This window comes from Thunnus thynnus, chromosome 4 (assembly GCF_963924715.1).
Source record: "Thunnus thynnus chromosome 4, fThuThy2.1, whole genome shotgun sequence".
Taxonomy (NCBI): domain Eukaryota; kingdom Metazoa; phylum Chordata; class Actinopteri; order Scombriformes; family Scombridae; genus Thunnus; species Thunnus thynnus.
In genome coordinates this window covers 18,809,425-18,834,165 of record NC_089520.1, presented here as the reverse complement: position 1 = coordinate 18,834,165, position 24,741 = coordinate 18,809,425, and the positions used below count along the sequence as shown (strand labels likewise).

Below are 24,741 nucleotides of genomic sequence, written 5' to 3'. Positions count from 1 at the left end.
ATTGTGAAATGTAAAAGATATATAACACCGAAATTAAAAGAGATAAAATAAATGAACATACATAACATACAGACATAAAACAAGTTTTTGTTTGGAAGAAACTGATGAAATCTGGCTTTCTGAATAATGTTTGCCTAAAAAGACAGACAGACAGAAATTTCAGCTTCACTGTTGTTAGACTCTGTTACTATGGGACAGGGACCAATCCTTTATATGTCTCCCAAATTAATAAGGAAATTTGAGTCCAAAAGTAACTTAAATGAGTACAGACATCAAATAAACGAGAAAAGGACACAGCGGCCTTTTTACAGGAGGAACATGAAGGAGAAACATCGGGTCTGTGTAAAATTTTAATGTGAATTTCTTTAACTTTATTGGGGACAAAGAAATCTGTTGAATTCAGTCCAAACATTCCTGCTAATGTTATGAAACATCACTTTCAAACGATGAAAGGAGGGACTTTGAATAGAAATAAGAACACTTCTGATATGGGCATTATTAAATCTTTTCCTCTGACACACGTCTAGGAATCAGCCCTGTGAAAAGTTCATATAAGAACGACGCTTCAATTAATGAGAGACAGCATTTCTTCGCTACAGTCATTAAACATCCAGTCCAGCAGGTGGCAGTGTGACCACAGAGCGCCTGTCAAATCAACAGTGCCACACATGTGCGCATGCGCAGGGGGTTGTGGGGGAATCATGCTTTAGAAAACAAACTGAAATTGATGTGAAAATGTAGAGTAGAGTAACCTAATACATTTTTTTCAAGCAATGGGGATACCCTGATATTAGTAATACAATGGCAACTCCCGCTATTCGGATGTTTCGGAGGTTAGAGGGTCTTTTTTGTGTGTACAAACCCTCCGGTGTCCACTGGAAACTTACACGGGACAGCATCGAGACAAATCTTCTCAAAGGTGAGACTTCTTTAATTATCACAAGGTCAGTTTAGATATTAATACACTCCGCAGTCATATTTGTTAAATGTGCCTCTGATAACTGCCTCTTCTTAACCCTAGTCAAAAAGTCCTATAGGATCCTTTAGGATTCTCATACATTTCTAAAAAAATCCAATAAGACTTTTTATTCCCTTTTATAAGAAAAAATGTTTGGCTCTTTTAGGATTTTCAGTCCTATTGGAAATCTATTTTGTTTCTATTGGATCTTACATGTATTTAAACCTCTTAAAAGACTTTTATTCTTTTTTACAATTACCAATAGGACTCTTATTCCTTATTTAAAGTCAAACTTGGCTGTTCTTGGAAAATCACGTTAAGATAACCTATGGGCCTTGAAGTCAAAATAAATCTGCCCTGTTATCCTGTTGATCTCTGTATGAATCACATTGCAGGTTTAAATGCAGCACCAGTGCCGCCTCTTCCTCGGGAGGTCCGTTTCTTGGCACAGCCAGGCAGTGAGACTGAAGCATCCAAGCGACTCACACTGTCTGCAGCATCTCTGCCAGTACTATCCAAACACCATCTGGGTATGTTTGTATACTTCACTTTACATAGCTCCCTCCTGCGACACTTTACCACTTTCATATCTTCAAAGCCTCATGTAATGTTGTCTCTGACTCGAAGATGTACTGTGACTGAAATGCTCCCAAATATCAGCGGCTTTGTTTACATGTACAACTAATTCCTTTACTAGTTCACTTAATCAAGTAATGTGTTTTTTGACTTCATAACTTGATTAAAATATTTGTTTTTTTTTTTTTATTTTGGTCACCATTCTGGTGTTACACATGATCACTCTGATGGAACTGATTTATTAGCATTTACTACTAGAATCTATAAACAATTCAAATGAAAAAATGTGCATAAAAAGCTTAAATTAAAACAGATTATAAACGAAGTCTGGTCTCGGGGACTCAGCTGGTAGAGCAGGTCCTCTATTTACTGCAGGGTTGGTGGTTTGATCAAAGGCTCCTCCTCTCCATATGAACCCCAGATTGCATCGATTAATCAATTAAATCGTTTAGTTGGTCGTCAGATAATTAATTTTAGTCATTTTTCAAGTAAAAATACAAAAGATTCCCTTGCTCTGGCTCCTCAAATGTGAGGATTTGCAGATTTTCTTTGTCATGTGTGATTGTAAACCTGAAAAGCATTGGACTGTTGGCCAGTCAAAACAAGCAGATTGAAGGTGTTGACTTGAACTTTAGAAAATTGTACAGACATTTCTTACCATTTTCACACATAAACCACACAATTAATCAATTAAAGCTGTAGTGAGGGACTTTTGTCTCCCCCTTCTGGCAGTGAGAGTAAAGGGGGGGAGCTGGGCTGTGACTGCCTGACACAGGCATGCACCATGCTCTCATGCGCACACAGAGAGAGCCAGTAAAAATGGGTGTGTTTTGACGGCACACGGGCCCACTGGGATTTGTCCCAGTATGCCTGATGACCAGAACACCACTGGCCGTAACCAACTGTTTGGGCTGTAAAACAGTGGATAAATTGTTTTGAGCGTCACACAACCCCAGTGAAATGACTTGTTTCACTATCAGAATTTGATGCATTCAGTCCGATAACATTTGGAAAGTCTAGAAGAGCCGCACGATTAACAGCCAAATGGCCAGCACGGGAATGTCGTGCCCCGACATGAGATTTAAAAACTCTGTATACTGTGAAATACAGAGAGATTTATCTGGCGGTGATAGACTTTATCAGCATTGTGTGAACTCATTTGGCAAGGGCTTGAATGTAACAGACATTCATTTATATGTAAAAGTTCTACACTGCAGATTTAATCAAGAAAATAATCAACAGATTAACTGATAATGAAAATAATCGTTTGCAGCCCTACCCCAAATTATTCCTGATGGCCAGGCCAATTCCTGGCACAGCTGTTGGTGTGTTTTTTGAATTTAAGTGAATGAGAGGCAAATTGTAAAGCGCTTTGCTATATAAGTCCATTTAAATGGCGTCAGAAATGCTTTAGAAGTGTAGCTGGTATGACTTATGATATTGAACAGCAGCTGTTATGTCTGTGCACATTAAACACTGTATATGAGTAAAATGACTAAAATCTACTTTGTGTTTTAGTGACTGGACCTGAATTCCAGCGTATCCGAGTTGGGGTAGGACATCGCCTGGATGCATTTTCTTCTGGTGTTCTAGGTGTGATTTTAATGCTGATAATAAATGTCATGTCTTGGTTTCAGTCAACATTGTTTTATTTAATAATAATAATAAGAGTAATAATAAGAGTGTAACAATGTTCAAATCTGCTTCAACTTCAGTTCTCGCAGTGGGGAACGGAAACAAGGCCCTGCAGGATCTCTACACTTCACGAGTCACAAGGGTAATTTTTGATACTCTGGTTTCACATCAGAACGTGTAATAAAGATAAAACGCATGCAGGTTTCATGCTATTTTATATGTTTCAGGATTACACGTTAGAGGGTGAATTTGGGACAGCAACAGATGATTTCTCTCACACTGGCCGAGTTGTGGAAAGGTCCACCTACGGTACGATAACTTGTCTTTCAGCAGTTTATCAAAATGTACTTCATTTTTAAAAAAACTTCCTCAATTCATTCACCTAAAATCGCATTTAGATCATTGCATTTGAGAAGAACGTTACCTGATGCCTTTACTTGATATAATTGATTACACATCTCACTCCTGAGATACAATAATGTCGTCTAATGTAAATATTCACCACTGTTGTGTTCAACAGGTCACATCACACAGGATAAGCTGGACAGAGTCTTGGCAATGCTGCAGGGAGCCAATAATAAGGCCTTGTTAATGTATGCATCCATTACATTTCCATAAACATAATATTGACACTTTTTGTTCTTAAGTTCCTCCTTATTAGACTGTTTTTCTCTGCTTTGCTCTAGAACATGGCCCCCTACACTTATGACATATCAGTACATAGTATGCTCTCAACTGAGTCACACTATAGTGCTAAATGATGACTTTGTTTTTCCTTATAGGTATTCCAATGTAGACATGTCCTCACAGGAAGCCTATGAGATGGCTGTGCAGGGTTTACTGGGTCCAGAGGGGAAATCTGTGCCTATTTTGACAGGCCTGCGTTGCATTCGCTTCCAGCCTCCCAACTTCACTTTGGGTAAATAACCGTCAATTGAACACACAGGAAAACTAATTTTATAATAAAATAAATCTCATTTTCAGGATACTTACTGATCTTGTTTGATATTTTTCTCATGTTCTTACAGAGGTGCAGTGTCTAAATGAAACTCAGAAATATTTGCGCAAAGTTGTTCACGAGATAGGACTTGAGCTGCGCAGCACAGCAGTGTGTAAGGGAGTTCGACGGACAAGAGACGGCCCCTTCACCCTGCAGGATGCCCTGACCCACGACCACTGGACTGCTTCTGATGTCATGCGTGCCATCCGACAGTACCACTCCTCTAAGAAAAGTAAAAAACGTTCCCATGCACAGATCAAGGATCCAGGATTAAAACCACCAGAAGAGAATATGGCAGCCAGTCAGCAAAGTGACACCAACTGGGAAGAAGCAGAACAAAAAGTTCAATAATTTGAGCTGTGGCCAGCAGGTAATGTCAGTCTGATTATAAACAGTGACTCTATGAAACCAGCGTCTGAGTTCAGCTCAGTTGGAAAAGAGGTTTTATAGACCAGAGATCCTGGTTTCTAAAAGAGAAAGTATCAAATTGGACACAATTCATCACATTTGTTTAATGTCTGAACTTTCTGTATTTCATATAAGTTTCAATGTGTTCACTTTTGTTATCATGCAGATAATGTTAACTTATTTTCCAAATGTTAATATTAAAGTGGTTTATGAAATAAATTAAAACAGAATTTGACCAACAGTTTCAAATAATAGTTGTGTCATTTGAGAAGTTGAATTACGTTGAATAGTTTGAGGTTTTTTAGTGTCTACAGACAGGTCATTGAACAGTACTAAAATAGTTAGTGCCTTGTACAGAGCCTTTTGTATGACAAGTAAAGTTAATGGTCAACACTCTTAAAGGTCTTTAGATGAGTTGAAACACCTACTTAATTATCACAAATACTCTCCAAAGGGTTAAAAGGTTAAAGCTACTTTTATCTCAATGACGTCTGACATTGTTTCAAACCAGCTGTCTCTATGACAGTGGTCATGTTCAGACTAACTGGACGGATCACATGTGTTCACATGTTTGAGAATCCGCTGATTCCTGCTGTGGGCGAGTGTTCTTGCTGTCGAGAATAAACCAAAGTAACATCTCTCCCACTGTGAGCAATAATAAATCTTCTGTAATACCTCAATAGTAATTTTAACAGAACTCCTTGCTGCTGGGTTACAATACAAAACAGCATCTGTAGCCCGAAGTCTTAACATATTTAAAATGTTTTGTAATTCCCTAATAATTTCTTAGAGGGTTCCCTGGAAAGAACTATGTAATACGGCAATAAAAAAAGAAATGTCCTTTAAAAGACATTTTCCCTGAAAGAAAAGCTTTATTTCAACCTAAGTAAAGATTCATTACTCATGTTATTGAAATGCAGACAAATATGACAGTCATGCATGTTCAGCTGACCTGCTGTGTGCTGACTAAAATTCTCCCGAGGTTACAGCAGCCATTGGAAGGCTACCAACTCAGTGCTGTGTTTCAGTTCTTTACAGGAAACTTTTGGAAATGATGGATTTGTAAAATAAACAAACAAAAAAGTGGTACCAGGTTTTTTGATGTTACATATTCTGTAACAGAGTTACAATGTTTACATGTTCCCGCCTAAAACAGTCATCAGAATAACTGAGCAGAGAGTAGTAATTGTCCCTGTGGGTAATGTGTAGCCAGCGACGTTGGTGTTAATCACAGATATCTGGGTCCTGTGATGATGTCGGAGGATGATGTCTCAGCATTTGTTTGCCACAAAAGGTCCTTTGGGATCTTATGAGGTTATTGCATTGGCGCCATTGTTGTCATTCTCTTCATACCATTGAAGGACTCATTCCAGTGGGAACACTGTCGTCTTTGTCAGTCTGGAAAACGCGACTTCCGTGAGGACACAAATTAACTATGTGAGCGTGCAGTTGTTGTTCTGGAGGTTTATTAAGCATGAGACATATCATTACAGCAATTTGATTAAAGATATTTAGAACACAATACAGGGACACAAGTGAAAAGGAAATACACAAAAATAAAAAAATAACATTGAGATTTAAGGCATGTTAATCATTAAATTATAGGAGGATAAAATAGATTTATGATTATCTGGCTGACCTGGCAGCTGTGTGGAAAGTGCACAGATTGCCTACATCATTTAGAACAAATGATAAATGTACAAAATCATAATAAACTTAATAAAATAATTGAATAAAATTATGTACTTGAACAGCTAAAATGAAAAGATTTGCTCACATATTGCACAAGTTGCTTGTAAACACTGAAAAACTACATTTATTAGATATTATTAGACCCTTGATAATAACAATTGGTACCATGTTCTGTAACTTCCAAGAAGTAATTTGCCCGTTAAGACAGAACAAAGATGGTGATATTTAAAGGTTTATATATATATATATATATATATATATATATATACATTTAAAGTATATTTGTTCATGAAAGTAAAATTAATCATTAATTTCCATAAAATAGAGACACCGTCAAACAAACATTCAACAGCTGTGCGATATAGTTAATAATTCTCTTTGAGGAAACAACTCATTTTTAAATCAGTAACCTCAGAAACTTTTGAAAGAGAAAGTGCTTTAAGTAATAAAAATGGTTTCTCAGTGACATAAGTCATTACATCTTCAAATGGGAATATCTCAGTCTGGAACAAGACTCTTTAAATATTGATCAGCGAGATAATTTGAAATTGAACGGGTAGTCTTTAATATTCCGCAAGGAAGATTTGTCTAACAAGATAAAACTTAGAGTGAAAAATTATCTGAAGCATTTTGCAAGACAAAAGAAATATCAGAAATATTCAGAAATGCCAGTTCAGTATGTCCACTGTGTGCAGGATTTCACCACTTCACATCTGTTCAGCAACATCCTGATGCTTTTTTCTGTTGAGGCTCTTTGCGTAACACCACAGCATCCTTTGTTGTGTCAACTTTTTGACTCAATAGCCTGAAAACAACAACAACAACAGTAGTCAGTGGATGGCAAACGACATTACAGCTGACAGAATACTAAAAGATAAGCTTGCAAAAATGATAAGTGTGTGTGACAAACAAACACAAGACAAAGGAAATATCAGTGAAGAATGTGAAATATGTTACCTGGCCACAATTTCCAAAGACTGAACCACGTTTTCACCTGTGGCAGCGCTGCACTCCATGAAGTCAAAGTTGTACTCCTGTGAAAATCAAACAGCTGCGCTCACTGAAGGTCTATGAGCATCTTAGTTATTTAATTATTTCCTGGTGTCTTGATCATGAGTGGTAGTAACACAACAGATTCATACCTTAGCGAGAATTTCCCCTTCCTGAGTGGCAACCTTACGCTCTGAACAATCACTCTTATTCCCAAGAAGTAAAACAGTCACATCGTCCATAGCCCCTTCCTGCAAAAACATGAATTACTTTGATTATTGTAACTTTTTAGAAAGGGTCAAATGTGACTAGAGCTGCGACAATTAGTTGATTAATAAAGTAGGTGACCGACAGAAAGTTAATCGCCAAATATTTCATGTTTTAAAGAACAAAAAACCAAAGTTCTCCGGTTCCAGCCTCTCAAATGAATGTAACGTAATATGAGTGAATATTTTCTAGTTTCTTTAGTTTCTACAATAGTAAACTTTGAATATCTTATTTAGCTGTTTGAGGACATGACATTGGGCTTTTGGAAACAGTGATCCACATTTTTCACCATCTTCTGACATTTTATCGACCAAACGGGTAATTGATTAATCGTGAAAATAATCGACAGAACAAACGATAATGAAAATAATTGTTAGTTGCAGCCCTAATAATTTGTTCACCCCTCAGCATTCAATAAGTGTTGACTGAAAATTTATATATATATTTCAATATCAATTTTGGTTTTGCAAAGTTTTGTTGATTCATATTTGACATTGTTAAAACATACTGTAAATATTACTCATAGTTACTGTAAATGCTGCTGTTTAAATATACAATTCAATATATATTTGATATTTTTAGTTTTGACTATATTTATTTCATGCTCTTGAAGGCTGACTTGTATGTAAAGAGCAACACTATTTTGAGACTTCCCCAGCCCATTATTAGAGGTGGGTTTCAAATTTCAGTACTGAAAAGTACTGACAGCTGGCAACAAATAAATGCCCGGTCAGATTTTTTGTTTTATTAAATACATATGTATATTTAGCTTGTTTACTTATTCTTTGATTAAATATCTACTAATTTAAATAATAAATTATCAAATTTTAGTTCAGTATTGAGTATTTTAATGTAGCAAAGTTCTTGTCCGGCTGCTTTGTGTTATGACATACTGCTAATTAAACACTGATACATGTGATAAAGTTGGCTTTAGATGAAAAATTTGATAAAAAAAATAATTGGTTTTATATTTATATATACATATATATATGGAGATACATGTTTTTCACTGCATAGCTATGATTTGCAACTTTAACACATATCTGGCCTTGAATAAAAACATCATTTCAACATAATCATTTCAAGTAGAAAAATCACTGCATAAACAAAGCCAGTGATGTGGTGACAACATTTCAATAGTAAAGTAAAACATACCTTAATACAGTCTACCCAGTAGCGGACTGCAAAGAAGCTCTCAGAGGAAGTGATGTCATATATCAAGAGAAATGCCTGCGCTTTATGAAATATCTGTCTGGTGATGCTGTGAAACCTTTAAGACAGTAAAGAACATAATAAGAGACAAGTTGCAGGAAGGTTACACACACCTTTTGAAATCAGGAGGAGGCCACTAACTTCACACAACTGGCACAAATTTCGAGTTACTTCTTTCACATTCATTCAAAAGTGAATATCACAAATGTATGTCATCTGAGAGAAAATATTACAGAGAGACACAGTGAGCCATGACTAAATGCCCCAAAGGTAGAGTGTATGTTTTTAAAGATGTAATGATACTGGTTTGTTGAGTTTGCAGAAAGAAGAAAGCCAAGAGTTCCCTGAAGCTGTTTTCAAGAGACGCGCTCTCGACCTCTTACCTGGAAACACTAACGATGTAATCATTGTAATTGTGTTAAACTATTTGTACACCAAAGCTCAAACCTCTCTCTGGAAAACCACAAACCTTATTTTATTTTTAGTCCATAAAAATAGTGACTAACTAGTATAGTGACTTTTAGGTGAGAGCCTGTAATTTAGATTGATTTAATAGTTGAAATGACAAATGATTCAGCGTGTACACTCCAGTTCTAACAATACACTCTATGGAGCCATTACTGAACTCCAAACTGCACATGCCAACAGCCTTTCCATTGTCGGGATGCATTAAAACCACACTAATCTAATATCTGTCCTCCTAAAATTCAACCAACATGTCAACTTTGCAACTTGTGTAGACAGCTACACACATATGTACACATAGACTGCACCTTTGCTGCTGTGACCAAATCTCTCGTGCTAATATCAACATACCAAACATTGCTGAGATGAGCCAAACCAGTTCTGAAAAAAGGTGGCCCCAGAACTCAAAGACTGTTTTGAACACATTGTCTGGCACATGTCCAGGAGGCTGTTACCTGTAAATTCAGGTGAAAATGATCCGTGACTGGTTACAATAGCAAGAGCATAGAGGATGTTACTTATGTAAGCGTCATCATATGTGCTAATCAGAGGGCTCGGCTGATTGCCAACGTGTACACACAGCTGAAAAGCCAAGATGCTGCCTTCAGATAGGGTGACAGGAGAGCCCTCAGGCCTGTGAGAAAAGCTGCCCTGCGCTACTAAAGAGCAAAGGAACAGAAACCCATATGTGCCAGACAATCAGGGTCTGTCCGGATATGGCTCGTTTTGTCGTACACTGCAGATTGTGGAGCCCCTTGAATAAAATTGACTTCACAAATAATCCACAGCCATTTCCTGTGCTCAAAAGAAACATCGAGTACGTGTCATTTGAGAAGAGGAAGACACACTGAGCGTGTGACATTATGCATTGAGGCCATCACAAACCACAAAATAACACCATGTCCCTTTGACAATCATGCTTTCCTCTTAGATGCACTAAACAACGTTAAACCTTTAACCTGCTCTCATGACCAGGTACTCTGCCATCATCAGGAGGACTCTATCCAGAGGTACTCAGGAAATAATCTGATCATTTTGCAGTGGTTAGACAAAACTTGTAGGCGTACATCAGAATCTCTGTGCCAAAAAACTCAACTGTGATGTGCGTCGATGGAAACCAGTTTGTAGCAATAACACCTATCATTATGGAGTGCATCAAGACGCTAGTCGTGAGACACATGAAATTGTTTTCTGTTTTCATGTTCACACTTTTATACCACCATTTATATCATGGGTACTTGGGTAGAAAAATGATTTCACACTTGAAAGGACTGCAGGTTTTCTTTCTTGGTGACATCATTGACATCTTGGCCTGTTTTCTTAAACAATTACTCTTTGAACTTTTTAACATCATGTGAGATGAAATGTAAAAAATGACCTGTATTTGCGGGGTGAAAAACATAACACACACATCTATTCTCTGCATTACAACTGCTTTCACCCATAATCAATTTAATTGAAACAGCGATAATTGGTACAAGTGTCTCAGTGATGTGCTGTAAAAATAAACTTACCTTTCTTGTCCTGCTGTATCCCACAACTGTAGCACCACAGGTTTTCCGTCCACCACCACATTCCACAAGCATGAATCAAGACCTACGAAATATATTTATGTAACATCATTCTGTATATTTACATGTATTTATGAGAATAATCTCAAGAATAAAATCAGGAGCTTACCAACAGAGGCAGGTAAATCAAAAGAAAACTTCCCACTTTGAGCTCTTTTCATGAAGGAGGTCTTGCCCACACTGCTGTCTCCAATCATGACCACATTGTAACGGTTTGCTCCTTTGTAATTATCTGCTAAAATGAAAACACACATTTTATATTTCTCATCCTACAACTTCCCTCTCTCATTACTTGTGTACTATCAGCTGCCTTCTGCAGTGACTGAAATGTGTAAGGATTTACAGTCTGTTTACCTAAAGAAAGACTTTTTTGACTCTCTTGACCCAGGCGGACTTCAGCATAATGGTGTTGGACTGAAATCCTCTCACTGTGAAAGAGAAAACCAACTGGTAAACTCTTTGCTTGTGTGAACCACAATAAAAAACAAACATATTAGCATAAAAGTTATAAATACAGCATAATTAAAACAATATCTACAGTATACGCTGAGGATTCTGCAAGTTTATTTGTCAATCATCAGTTATTCACTCTAAATGTTTGCATTTCTTTGCAAGATTAATCATCAGAGTTACATTGAGCATCTAAACATAATAAATACTGTATATCCCTTTGTTCTGTCTTTTCTCTTAACTCAGTCCAGTGGTGACCTCACTATAGACTTCTTAGCCTGTTTGGAAGCTGTACAACATCAATGCACTGCAAACCAACCATGCCACTATCATGGTGAGAAAACATGCTGGTAATAGCAGTTTGTACTACATATTTGTACTGTGCTATGTGTGTAAGGATTAGCGGAGATGTAAGGCTTGCGTGAGTTAAGAGATGAGTCAGAGGCTACTTGGATGAGTCGAATGGATAAGTGGCAAACGTCTTTAGCAGCTCAATGCATAGATTCGTTTTGAACTGGCATTACAAGATGGATGGTTAGTCTTTGTTCTGAATGCTGACACATACAGACAGAAATTTCCAGATTAGCCAAAAAAAAAAAGTGTAGTGTAGAATTGTCTGAACATTACTACAACAGGAGTACATTGCAGGAGGGAATGTGAGTGGTAGTCAATCCTTACTGATGCTAATTATCTTGTGCAGTTACATACAAAACCTGACTTTCTATGATGATTTATATAGCTGAGTAACCCAAGCGGGAAGGCCAACACTTTGTTGTGCTAAGCTAACAAAGTGGCAGGAAAAGTTTTGGAGGCTGCTGTTTATATCTCTTACCTCACAGGCTCTCCTGTCTTTGAGATGCTGATGTTGGATGATGGTTTCTTGTCACTTTCAATAACCTGCAGAGACAAAAGAGGAGACAGATGAGGAGATTCTACTTTGATTTCAGAATGAATCTATATTTTGATATACATTGTTTTGTTCTTTTGTCTGCCACATGATTAGAAGGTAATGGTTTTATATGGATCCCTTGAAAGTCAACACTTGGTGACCTAAACTCTATCTCTGGCACACAAGACATGATGTGTTTGTTTTGTACAGTTTTTTTTTGAAGATATTATGAGAGTTTCAGGAAATTGTACTGTTTGTATGTAATGTACCAATGTAATGTTACAACCACTAAAATGTGACATTTTATATAAAAGTAGGTCACAGGGCTTTTAAATAAATGCATGAAAAATATGGCCTATTTTGTTATATGTTAAATAGATGTGCATTACAAAAACGTTTTGCAAGCTTTGTGCTGTCTTTTAAGGTTTGCATGATATAGTTTATAGTTTTATGTAAGTTCTTAACTGGTTATCATTTATGCTAACTGTATAAACCTCTCAGCTAAATACTTTAAACAAAAATATGAACTATCATTGAGGTCAAGAAACAAGATACATATTTATGTTCTGCTTTCTACCATGTGAAACTTGTAGTGTGGGCTGCATGTTCCTCATTTTGGTTCATTGTGTCATTTTACTCTTCTTGCAACAACACTTGCACGCTTAGACTATTGTTCAAGATGTTTTATGCAAATGGGAGGAAAGGCTTTTTAAAGACTTATTTTGCAAAAGAACACTGTGACTTCTGTAATAATAACCATTCACTACAGGCTAAAGGCACTAAATTGTGAGAACAAAGTTGAGCAGTGATTAAGTTCACTAAGAACTGATCATAACTAGTAAGAAATAATTGAAATGTAATGCAAACAACTGTCTGCTCACCCATTTAAGTAGCATTTGAAACAATCATAATTAAAGATTCTTACTACAAATTCTTTCACTGTAAATAAATAGATAAAATTGCACACAAAAATATACTTTGCTGCTTACCTCTGATTCTTCTCTGTTCTCTTCCAAGGTCTTGATGCCACTCTTATCCGTGATTGTTTTGACATCTCTCCCAGTTTCTGCTTCTATTATTCTGCCCTCTCTTGCAGTTTGGTGTCCATGTGACTTCCGGTGAGATCCCAATTTTCTTCTTCTCCCTTCATATGCTAATTCTGACATTGCATCATATTTGGGAGAGGTGGCTAGTTTTACAGGGATATCTTCTGGAGTCAGATGAAGCTCTGTTTCAACCAGCTGGCCTGAGACAGCAGGATTTTCTTCAACTGTCTGGTGACTCGGAGGTTCTGTGTAAGAATCACCAGTGTGGCTGTACTCCACTGTTTCAAAAACTTTTTCTTTCCCTGGTTCAGAGTCACCGTCTTTGTGTTCTTTCTGAAGCTGTAGCTCTTTCTCTTTGATGCCAGAGACACATTCAGTCATTGCATCTCCTATATTTGTTTCTGTTGCCTGATTATCCACCTCCTTCTTTTGACTCCTACGTGAAGAGCCCAACTTTCTTCTCCTGTTTGTCTGATTTAGATTTGGACTTGAATTCTTCACCTCAAAGTTTGTATTGTGCGCTCCCTCATTCACATCCTTTGGCTCTTGTATATTATCCTGGACATTCTTATGCCCTTCTTCAGCTCCTCTGATTGCAGATTTCACAATTTCCAAATCTGCCACAGCTACACCAGGTGCTTCTGTTGTCTGTTTCAAAGCCTCTTTTTTATTAGTATCTTGGCCCTGTATTACTTTTATGTCTTTTGGTCCTTTCTCATCACTTTGTGTGGTCTCACAAAAAGTCTCTGTGCTTTTATCATCATCTACTGGAGGTGTTTCCACACTAACAACTACATTTCTGTCTCCTGGGTCAGTCTCAGGTACCTGAAAAGACTTAATAGCATTAACTACTTCCTCACTGAAGGAGGCAGATTCTTCAGGAAGGAGAGCCATTAAATCATCTAGGCCGGATATCATATTTCTCTCTGTACTGTGCATTTCACAGGTACTGCTATGTCCCATTTGCTCCTGATCTTGAACAGTGCTGGCTTCATTCATTTCCTGTTCTTCATACACAGTACTCAGTGATAGTTTTGCCTTTTCATTTTGTGATACATCTGTTGTTACTACTATTGGTATCTCTGCCACCTTTTCCACCTTGTCAAGATTTCTTATATCAGATTCTGCATGTAAGTTGCTTTCCTCTGTTTCGTCTTTGTTGTCCATTTCTTTCCCTAGTTTCCTTATGAGATCCCTGCGATTAGAGGCCAACTTTCTTCTCCTCTGTTTGGATTTTATTTGCAAGTTTTCGCTGTAATCTGAATTTTCTTGTGTCTCTTGTTGGCTCTTATGTGCATCATCTACATTCTCACTGACTTCCTCATTGGATTTGACAGAGTCATCTTTGACATTCTCTGACAAAATTGTGCCTTCCTCCTGCATATTTTGTGTGTTATCTTCTTCATTCACAGTTGAACAAATTCTTCTTATGTCCTCAGTGGGTTCGAATCCTGGGTCGGTTTGGTCTTTGAATTCTTCCTGCCTTGTTGTCTCTGTTGCAGATGACATTTTCATTGTTTCAAAGGCTTCATCCCCCCAGGTATTTTCTATAACTTCGTCTTTTAGGTCCATGTCTGATACAGCAACAAAGTCCTTGACAGGCTGTCTTCCTTTATGTCTTCGACTTGACCCCATTTTTCGTCTGTTCACTGTGGGGTTGACACCTGTGTGAGTTTGTTCTTTGATACTCACAGAATCATCCTGATGTAGGGAGCCCAAAGGAGAATGTGTTCCTGATTGCAGGGTGTGTAAAGAAGATTTGCCCTCCTTAAACGGGGAGTGATCAGTTTGATCCATTTCGTGCATTTGTGTTGGCTTATCCCCCTGTTCATGTACCTTATTTACAGTGTCCTCTGAGTGCTGGGCATCTCTGACTTCGGCTAAGATGAAATGCTCATTTTGTTCCTCATTTGTAGACAACCTCCCATTTGGTGATGAAATCATTGCTTTCTCAACACTGTATACAATTTCTGTGTTTTCGTGATATTTTGCTGATTGTACATGTGATTCACTGACTAAATAGTTGCCCTGTAAATTTCCATGGTGACCTAACAATTCTGTGTCCTCATCTCTTTCCTTGTTTTCTGTATATGTTACAGAATAAACATTGGGAAGCTCTTCATTTGGCATCTCTTGTGCATTTTCTTTTACTTGTTCGCTAACCTCGTCGGTCTGAGAAGTGTCTAATTTGTCCATTTCTTCCAGCATGGTTTCCACTGATTTTTCCTCCACGGGTGCCTCTATAATTAGTGATCTTTTCATTGCTTGAAGGATTTCATTATCCCTGGTATTTCCAACAACTTCCTCTGTAGGTTCATAGTATGATTCAGCAGCAGGGTCCTTGATGTATCGTCTTCCTTTATTTCGTCGGCTAGACCCCATTTTCCTTCTGTTCCTAATGGGGTTGAAGCTGCTGTCAGTTTGCTCTTCTATGCTTATAGAATCACCATGAGGTTGGGAATCCAAAGTAGCATTTATTTCTGATTGCTGGGTTTGTAAAGAGGATTTGCCCTCCTCAAATTCAGAAAGGATTCCCTCCTTCACCTGATGAACTGTTTCTTCAGCACTGGGTTGTATGTCGTCCTGTTTGTCAACAGGATTTGAAATGTCCTGCTCGGTAGCAGAATCATCAGTACCTTTCACACTCAACTCAGATTGATACGTGTCCCTGATTTCAGCTTGGTCAATCAGGTTTTCAGGGCAAGTATCAGACTTTTCTGTGGCATCATGTATCACACTTTCAGAGGAGTAATCAATTTGATGCATCTCTTGCATTTGTGATGCCTTAACCTCCTGTTTGTGCTCTTTATTTACAGCATCCTCTGAATGTTGATCATCTTTGACCTCAGGTAAGTTGAAATGCTCATTTAGTTCCTCATTTGTAGACAACTCCTCTGTTGGTAATGAAAATGTTGCTTGCTCAACATTGTATTCAATTTCAGTATTTTCTCCGAAGCTGGTTTTATCGGTGGTTACCTCTGGTGTGGTAGAAAACTCTACATCTTCTGATTCTACATGTGACTCACATGTCAAATAGTTAACCTGTAAAATTCCATCTTGCCTCAACAAGTTTGTGTTGTCATCTCTTTCCTTGTTTTCTGTATCTGTTATAGAATAAACACTGGGGAGTTCTTCATTTGACATCTCCCTGGAATGAGATTGGTCATTCAGCTGTTGATCTGCTGTTGAACTTGAATGTTCACTAATACTAGTCAACGCAGAGATGTCAACAAGATGTGATGTTTCTTTGACTTGATCACTAATGTCCTCAGTCTGAGGAGTGTCAGATTTGTCTCTTTCTTCCAGCATAGTTCCTACAGATTCACAAACATCAGACACCACTGTAGAGTCAGTCTTTCTTTCATCATCATGTGCTTGCACATTTTCACTTTTGGTAAGTAAACCTTCAAGGACAGTCTCTGGATGGTTTGTTGTTGTGAGGTTCTGAACCTCAGAAGAATAACCAGGTGTAGTGGCTGAATACAAAGAGTTGTCATGTGTCATTTCAGGCTCACTCTCTTGACTTAATTGTTCTTGCCATATTGGCTCTGTTGCTAATGATATTTTAGTTGTTTCAAAGGCTTCACTGCCCCTCATATTTTCAACAACTTCCTCTGTAGGTTCATAGTATGATTCAGCAGCAGGGTCCTTGATGTATCGTCTTCCTTTATTTCGTCGGCTAGACCCCATTTTCCTTCTGTTCCTAATGGGGTTGAAGCTGCTGTCAGTTTGCTCTTCTATGCTTATAGAATCACCGTGAGGTTGGGAGTCCAAAGTAGCATTTATTTCTGATTGCTGGGTTTGTAAAGAGGATTTGCCCTCCTCAAATTCAGAAAGGATTCCCTCCTTCACCTGATGAACTGTTTCTTCAGCACTGGGTTGTATGTCATCCTCTACCTGGCCTTCACCCTCATATACCTGACATGGTGCTATGTTGTTGATCCAAGGTTCCTTGGTATTAGATACATGATCATCCTCATTTCTCTGGTTCAAAGCCTGCATATTGCTTTCTTCAATGGAATGCTCATCCTGTTTGTCATCAGGATTTGAAATGTCCTGCTCGGTAGCAGAATCATCGGTACTTTTCACACTCAACTCAGATTGATACGTGTCCCTGATTTCAGCTTGGTCAATCAGGTTTTCAGGGCAAGTATCAGACTTTTCTGTGGCATCATGTATCACACTTTCAGAGGAGTATTCAATTTGATGCATCTCTTGCATTTGTGATGCCTTAACCTCCTGTTTGTGCTCTTTATTTACAGCATCCTCTGAAAGCTGATCATCTTTGACCTCAGATAAGTTGAAATGCTCATTTAGTTCCTCATTTGTAGACAACTCCTCTGTTGGTAATGAAAATGTTGCTTGCTCAACATTGTTTTCAATTTCAGTGTTTTCTCCGAAGCTGGTTTTATCGGTGGTTACCTCTGGTGTGGTAGAAAACTCTACATCTTCTGATTCTACATGTGACTCACGTGTCAGATAGTTAACCTGTAAAATTCCATCTTGCCTCAACAAGTTTGTGTTGTCATCTCTTTCCTTGTTTTCTGTATCTGTTATAGAATAAACACTGGGGAGTTCTTCATTTGACATCTCCCTGGAATGAGATTGGTCATTCAGCTGTTGATCTGCTGTTGAACTTGAATGTTCACTAATACTAGTCAACGCAGAGATGTCAACAAGATGTGATGTTTCTTTGACTTGATCACTAATGTCCTCAGTCTGAGGAGTGTCAGATTTGTCTCTTTCTTCCAGCATAGTTCCTACAGATTCACAAACATCAGACACCACTGTAGAGTCAGTCTTTCTTTCATCATCATGTGCTTGCACATTTTCACTTTTGGTAAGTAAACCTTCAAGGACAGTCTCTGGATGGTTTGTTGTAGTGAGGTTCTGAACCTCAGAAGAATAACCAGGTGTAGTGGCTGAATACAAAGAGTTGTCATGTGTCATTTCAGGCTCACTCTCTTGACTTAATTCTTCTTGCCATACTGGCTCTGTTGCTAATGATATTTTAGTTGTTTCAAAGGCTTCACTGCCCCTCATATTTTCAACAACTTCTTCTGTAGGTTTGTGGTATGATTCAGCAGCAGAGTCCTTGATGTGTCGTTTTCCTTTATTTCGTCGGCTAGACCCCATTTTCCTCCTGTTCCCAATGGGGTTGAGGCTGCTGTCAGTTTGCTCTTCTATGCTTATAGAATCACCCTGAGGTTGGGAGTCCAAAGTAGCATTTATTTCTGATTGCAGGTTTTGTAAATAATATTCTCTCTCCTCAACTTTATGAAGGAGTTCTTCCCTTTCCTGATGAACTTTTTCTTCAGCACTAGGTTGTATGTCGTCCTCTACTTGGCCTTCACCCTCATATACCTGACATGGTGCTATGTTGCTGATCCAAGGTTCCTTGGTATTAGATACATGATCATCCTCATTTCTCTGATCCAAAGCCTCCATATTGCGTTCTTTACTGTGATGCTCATCCTGATTTTCATCAGGATTTGAAATTTCCTGCTTAGGAACAGAATCATCAGAACTTTTCACACTCAACTCAGATTGATATGTGTCCCTGATTTCAGCTTGGTCAATCAGGATTTCAGGGCAAGTATCAGACTTTTCTGTGGCATCATGTATCACACTTTCAGAGGAGTATTCAGTTTGATGCATCTCTTGCATTTGTGATGCCTTAACCTCCTGTTTGTGCTCTTTATTTACAGCATCCTCTGAAAGCTGATCATCTTTGACCTCAGATAAGTTGAAATGCTCATTTAGTTCCTCATTTGTAGACAACTCCTCTGTTGGTAATGAAAATGTTGCTTGCTCAACATTGTTTTCAATTTCAGTGTTTTCTCCGAAGCTGGTTTTATCGGTGGTTACCTCTGGTGTGGTAGAAAACTCTACATCTTCTGATTCTACATGTGACTCACGTGTCAAATAGTTAACCTGTAAAATTCCATCTTGCCTCAACAAGTTTGTGTTGTCATCTCTTTCCTTGTTTTCTGTATCTGTTATAGAATAAACACTGGGGAGTTCTTCATTTGACATCTCCCTGGAATGAGATTGGTCATTCAGCTGTTGATCTGCTGTTGAACTTGAATGTTCACTAATACTAGTCAACGCAGAGATGTCAACAAGATGTGATGTTTCTTTGACTTGATCACTAATGTCCTCAGTCTGAGGAGTGTCAGATTTGTCTCTTTCTTCCAGCATAGTTCCTACAGATTCACAAACATCAGACACCACTGTAGAGTCAGTCTTTCTTTCATCATCATGTGCTTGCACATTTTCACTTTTGGTAAGTAAACCTTCAAGGACAGTCTCTGGATGGTTTGTTGTAGTGAGGTTCTGAACCTCAGAAGAATAACCAGGTGTAGTGGCTGAATACAAAGAGTTGTCATGTGTCATTTCAGGCTCACTCTCTTGACTTAATTCTTCTTGCCATACTGGCTCTGTTGCTAATGATATTTTAGTTGTTTCAAAGGCTTCACTGCCCCTCATATTTTCAACAACTTCTTCTGTAGGTTTGTGGTATGATTCAGCAGCAGAGTCTTTGATGTGTCGTTTTCCTTTATTTCGTCGGCTAGACCCCATTTTCCTCCTGTTCCCAATGGGGTTGAGGCTGCTGTCAGTTTGCTCTTCTATGCTTATAGAATCACCCTGAGGTTGGGAGTCCAAAGTAGCATTTATTTCTGATTGCAGGTTTTGTAAATAATATTCTCTCTCCTCAACTTTATGAAGGAGTTCTTCCCTTTCCTGATGAACTTTTTCTTCAGCACTAGGTTGTATGTCGTCCTCTACTTGGCCTTCACCCTCATATACCTGACATGGTGCTATGTTGCTGATCCAAGGTTCCTTGGTATTAGATACATGATCATCCTCATTTCTCTGATCCAAAGCCTCCATATTGCGTTCTTTAATGTGATGCTCATCCTGATTTTCGTCGGGAATTGAAATTTCCTGCTTAGGAACAGAATCATCAGAACTTTTCACACTCAACTCAGATTGATACGTGTCCCTGATTTCAGCTTGGTCAATCAGGTTTTCAGAGCAGGTATCAAACTTTTCTGTGGCATCTTGTATCACATTTTCAGAGGAGTAATCAATTTGATGCATCTCTTGTATTTGTGATGCCTTAACCTCCTGTTTGTGCTCTTTATTTACAGCATCCTCTGAAAGCTGATCATCTTTGACCTCAGATAAGTTGAAATGCTCATTTAGTCCCTCATTTGTAGACAACACCTCTGTTGGTAATGAAAATGTTGCTTGCTCAACATTGTATTCGATTTCAGTATTTTCCCCGAAGCTGGTTTTATCGGTGGTTACCTCTGGTGTGGTAGAAAACTCTACATCTTCTGATTCTACATGTGACTCACATGTCAAATAGTTAACCTGTAAAATTCCATCTTGCCTCAACAAGTTTGTGTCGTCATCTCTTTCCTTGTTTTCTGTATCTGTTATAGAATAAACACTGGGGAGTTCTTCATTTGACATCTCCCTGGAAATTGATTGGTCATTCAGCTGTTGATCTGCTGTTGAACTTGAATGTACACTTATACTAGTCAACGCAGAGATGTCAACAAGATGTGATGTTTCTTTGACTTGATCACTAATGTCCTCAGTCTGAGGAGTGTCAGATTTGTCTCTTTCTTCCAGCATAGTTTCCACAGATTTACAAACATGAGACACCACTGCAGAGTCAGTCTCTCTTTCATCATCATCTGCTTGCAGATTTCCGCTTTCGGGAAGTAAACCTTCAAGGACAGTCTCTGGATGGTTTGTTGTTGTGAGGTTCTGAACCTCAGAAGAATAACCAGGTGTAGTGGCTGAATACAAAGAGTTGTCATGTGTCATTTCAGGCTCAATCTCTTGACTTAATTGTTCTTGCCATACTGGCTCTGTTGCTAATGATATTTTCGTTGTTTCAAAGGCTTCACTGCCCCTCATATTTTCAACAACTTCCTCTGTAGGTTTGTGGTATGATTCAGCAACAGAGTCCTTGATGTGTCGTTTTCCTTTATTTCGTCGGCTAGACCCCATTTTTCTTTTATTAGATACATGATCATCCTCATTTCTCTGATCCAAAGCCTCCATATTGCGTTCTTTAATGTGATGCTCATCCTGATTTTCATCAGGATTTGAAATTTCCTGCTTAGGAACAGAATCATCAGGACTTTTCACACTCAACCCAGATTGATACGTGTCCCTGATTTCAGCTTGGTCAATCAGGTTTTCAGAGCAGGTATCAAACTTTTCTGTGGCATCATGTATCACACTTTCAGAGGAGTAATCAATTTGATGCATCTCTTGCATTTGTGTGGGCTTAACTTCCTGTACAAGCACTTTATTTACAGCATCCTCTGAATGCTGATCATCTTTGACCTCAGATAAGTTGAAATGCTCATTTAGTTCCTCATTTGTAGACAACTCCTCTGTTGGTAATGAAAATGTTGCTCGCTCAACATTGTATTCGATTTCAGTATTTTCCCCGAAGCTGGTTTTATCGGTGGTTACCTCTGGTGTGGTAGAAAACTCTTCATCTTCTGATTCTACATGTGACTCACATGTCAAATAGTTAACCTGTAAAATTCCATCTCGCCTCAACATGTTTGTGTCGTCATCTCTTTCCTTGTTTTCTGTATCTGTTATAGAATAAACACTGGGGAGTTCTTCATTTGACATCTCCCTGGAATTGGATTGGTCATTCAGCTGTTGATCTGCTGTTGAACTTGAATGTACACTTATACTAGTCAACGCAGAGATGCCAACAAGATGTGATGTTTCTTTGACTTGATCACTAATGTCTTCAGTCTGAGGAGTGTCAGATTTGTCTCTTTCTTCCAGCATAGTTTCCACAGATTTACAAACATCAGACACCACTGTAGAGTCAGTCTCTCTTTCATCATCATGTGCTTGCACATTTTCACTTTTGGTAAGTAAACCTTCAAAGACAGTCTCTGGATGGTTTGTTGTAGTGAGGTTCTGAACCTCAGAAGAATAACCAGGTGTAGTGGCTGAATACAAAGAGTTGTCATGTGTCATTTCAGGCTCACTCTCTTGACTTAATTCTTCTTGCCATATTGGCTCTGTTGCTAATGATATTTTAGTTGTTTCAAAGGCTTCACTGCCCCTCATATTTTCAACAACTTCCTCTGTAGGTTTGTGGTATGATTCAGCAACAGAGTCCTTGATGTGTTGTTTTCCTTTATTTCGTCGGCTAGACCCCATTTTCCTCCTGTTCCCAATGGGGTTGAGGCTGCTGTCAGTTTGCTCTTCTATGCTTATAGAATCACCCTGAGGTTGGGAGTCCAAAGGAGCATTTATTTCTGATTGCAGGTTTTGTAAAGAGGATTTGCCCTCCTCAAATTCAGAGATTATTCCCTCCTTCACCTGATGAACTTTTTCTTCAGCACTGGGTTTTATGTCGTCCTCTACTTGGCCTTCACCCTCATATACCTGACATGGTGCTATGTTGCTGATCCAAGGTTCCTTGGTATTAGATACATGATCAACTTCCTCTGTAGGTTTGTGGTATGATTCAGCAACAGAGTCCTTGATGTGTCGTCTTCCTTTATTTCGTCGGCTAGACCCCATTTTTCTTTTATTAGATACATGATCATCCTCATTTCTCTGATCCAAAGCCTCCATATTGCGTTCTTTACTGTGATGCTCATCCTGATTTTCATCAGGATTTGAAATTTCCTGCTTAGGAACAGAATCATCAGAACTTTTCACACTCAACTCAGATTGATATGTGTCCCTGATTTCAGCTTGGTCAATCAGGATTTCAGGGCAAGTATCTGACTTTTCTGTGGCATCATGTATCACGCTTTCAGAGGAGTAATCAATTTGATGCATCTCTTGCATTTGTGTTGCCTTAACCTCCTGTTTGTGCTCTTTATTTACAGCATCCTCTGAATGCTGATCATCTTTGACTTCAGATAAGTTGAAGCGCTCATTTAGTTCCTCATTTGTAGACAACTCCTCTGTTGGTAATGAAAATGTTGCTCGCTCAACATTGTTTTCAATTTCAGTGTTTTCCCCGAAACTGCTTTTATCGGTGGTTGTCTCTGGTGTGGAAGAAAACTCTATATCTTCTGACTTAACATATGACTCACTGACCAAATAGTTGCCCTGTAAATTTCCATCTTGCCTTAACAAGTCTGTATCATCATCTCTTTTCTTGTTTTCTGTATCTGTTACAGAATCAACACTGGGGAGTTCTTCTCCTGGCATCTCCCTGGATTTTAATTGGTCAATTAGCTCCTGATCAACTGCAGAGCTTAAATATAAACTGGAACTAATAAAATCAGAGGTGCCAACATGATGCGCATTTTGTTCGACTTGATCACTGACTTCTGCACTCTCGAGTGTGTCAGATTTGTTTGTTCCTCCCAGCATGATTTTACAAGAATCAGACACCACTTCACAGTCAGTCTCTGTTTGATCATGCTCTGCTTGCAGATTTTCATTTTTGGGAATTAAACTTTCCAAGTCAACCTCTGAACCGCTGGGGTTATAAACCTCAGAAGAATAACCTTGCGTAGTGACTGAATACAAAGAGCTATCGTGTGTCACATACAAGATATCATGCTCATTTCCTTGACTTAATTCTGTATGCCTCTCAGGTTGTATTGCTAGTGACATTTGTGTTGGTTCAAAGGTTTCATTACTTGTATTTTCCTCAACTTCCTCTCTAGGTTTGTTGTATGGTTCAGTAACAGAAGTGACATGCTGTCTTCCTTTACTTCTACGGCTAGATCCAAGTTTTCTTCTGTTCCCTATAAGTTCTGGTGAAGGTGGATGTTTGGTTTCCAATTGGGAATAGTCAGAATTAGATAACATATTTAATGATTCAGTATTTTCTTCTGGTATGTTGGCTTGCACTACAGAGGTAATGTCCTTTACATGGAACTCATCAGGCTCTGATCTTTCACTTTGGTTTCCCCCACGGCGACGTGAGCCCCATCTTTTTTTCTTTCCACTCTGAGCAGACATGACTTCAAGTCTTTCATCCTATAGCATGAGAGTCAGTTGTGCAACGTGTCAGTAAGTCAAGTCTAAATTTAGACTATTCATCAAACATCAAATAAATTGTTTAAATTTGTAACTTTTTCCTTTAAGCTACTACATGCAAACACTCTAAAGAAGCATTTTCTTCTAACAAGCATGTCACAGCACAAACATCAGTGCATATTGATTTGAGACTTGAAACATTTTAACACCAAACTAAAGACTCACTTTAAAGTGAAAACTGCATTTTAGAGATCTCCTTAATAAGGGTGAACTGCACCAAATAACATTTACCATCAAATAAAATGGCTTTATGGTACAATTAAGTTAAATATCTTCAGGCCTTGTACAAAATAGATACTATATCATATGTACTTACCACCCAAATCTGGCACTTCAGTTGTCTCACGAGCTACTTCGCAATGTCAAGTATCAGCCTCTGCTGAACGGTAGTTAGAATTCACACATGGGTGTTCCTTTTAATGCAACCATGACTGAAAGCTTCCTGTGTGGGTTACACTTGCAGTTCTATCACCTAACAGCAACAACATACCGTACTTCCTGAAATGAATCGAGTTACA

The 24,741-nt window shown here is 38.4% G+C and overlaps 2 protein-coding genes across 3 annotated transcripts; one reads left to right on the top strand and one right to left on the bottom strand.

Moving 5' to 3' along the window:
- The first annotated feature begins 642 nt into the window (after positions 1–642).
- On the top strand, positions 643–4,818 carry trub2 (TruB pseudouridine (psi) synthase family member 2). Its single transcript, XM_067587168.1, has 8 exons — positions 643–919; positions 1,354–1,488; positions 3,053–3,127; positions 3,250–3,311; positions 3,397–3,478; positions 3,690–3,762; positions 3,952–4,088; positions 4,198–4,818. The coding sequence occupies exons 1-8, from the start codon at positions 802–804 to the stop codon at positions 4,518–4,520; spliced, it is 1,005 nt and encodes a 334-aa protein (XP_067443269.1). The 5' UTR covers positions 643–801; the 3' UTR covers positions 4,521–4,818.
- Positions 4,819–6,026: 1,208 nt separating this feature from the next.
- Positions 6,027–24,716, bottom strand: rab44 (RAB44, member RAS oncogene family). Of its 2 annotated transcripts, none has more exons than XM_067587162.1 (10): positions 24,540–24,716; positions 13,103–24,163; positions 12,057–12,121; positions 11,129–11,202; positions 10,884–11,009; positions 10,718–10,799; positions 8,682–8,796; positions 7,412–7,510; positions 7,227–7,303; positions 6,027–7,074 (listed from the first exon to the last, which is right to left on the bottom strand). In XM_067587162.1, exons 2-10 carry the CDS (start codon positions 24,143–24,145, stop codon positions 6,987–6,989), a joined length of 11,769 nt encoding a protein of 3,922 aa, XP_067443263.1. In that variant the 5' UTR covers positions 24,146–24,163; positions 24,540–24,716; the 3' UTR covers positions 6,027–6,986. The 2 variants fall into 2 exon arrangements, with proteins under 2 accessions (XP_067443263.1, XP_067443264.1); XM_067587163.1 differs by having other exon boundaries at positions 10,884–11,006.
- Between the last annotated feature and the right edge of the window lie 25 nt (positions 24,717–24,741).

Bases quoted from the DNA above. Each gene is read 5' to 3' on its own strand.
- trub2 (XM_067587168.1), top strand. From the start codon at position 802: ATGGCAACTCCCGCTATTCGGATGTTTCGGAGGTTAGAGGGTCTTTTT. The intron at 1,489-3,052 runs GTATGTTTGTAT...TTTGTGTTTTAG, and splicing joins ACTATCCAAACACCATCTGG to TGACTGGACCTGAATTCCAG. The intron at 4,089-4,197 runs GTAAATAACCGT...ATGTTCTTACAG, and splicing joins GCCTCCCAACTTCACTTTGG to AGGTGCAGTGTCTAAATGAA.
- rab44 (XM_067587162.1), bottom strand. From the start codon at position 24,145: ATGTCTGCTCAGAGTGGAAAGAAAAAAAGATGGGGCTCACGTCGCCGT. The intron at 10,800-10,883 runs GTAAGCTCCTGA...TATATTTCGTAG, and splicing joins TGATTTACCTGCCTCTGTTG to GTCTTGATTCATGCTTGTGG. The intron at 8,797-10,717 runs GTAAGTTTATTT...ACTGTCTTAAAG, and splicing joins GATACAGCAGGACAAGAAAG to GTTTCACAGCATCACCAGAC.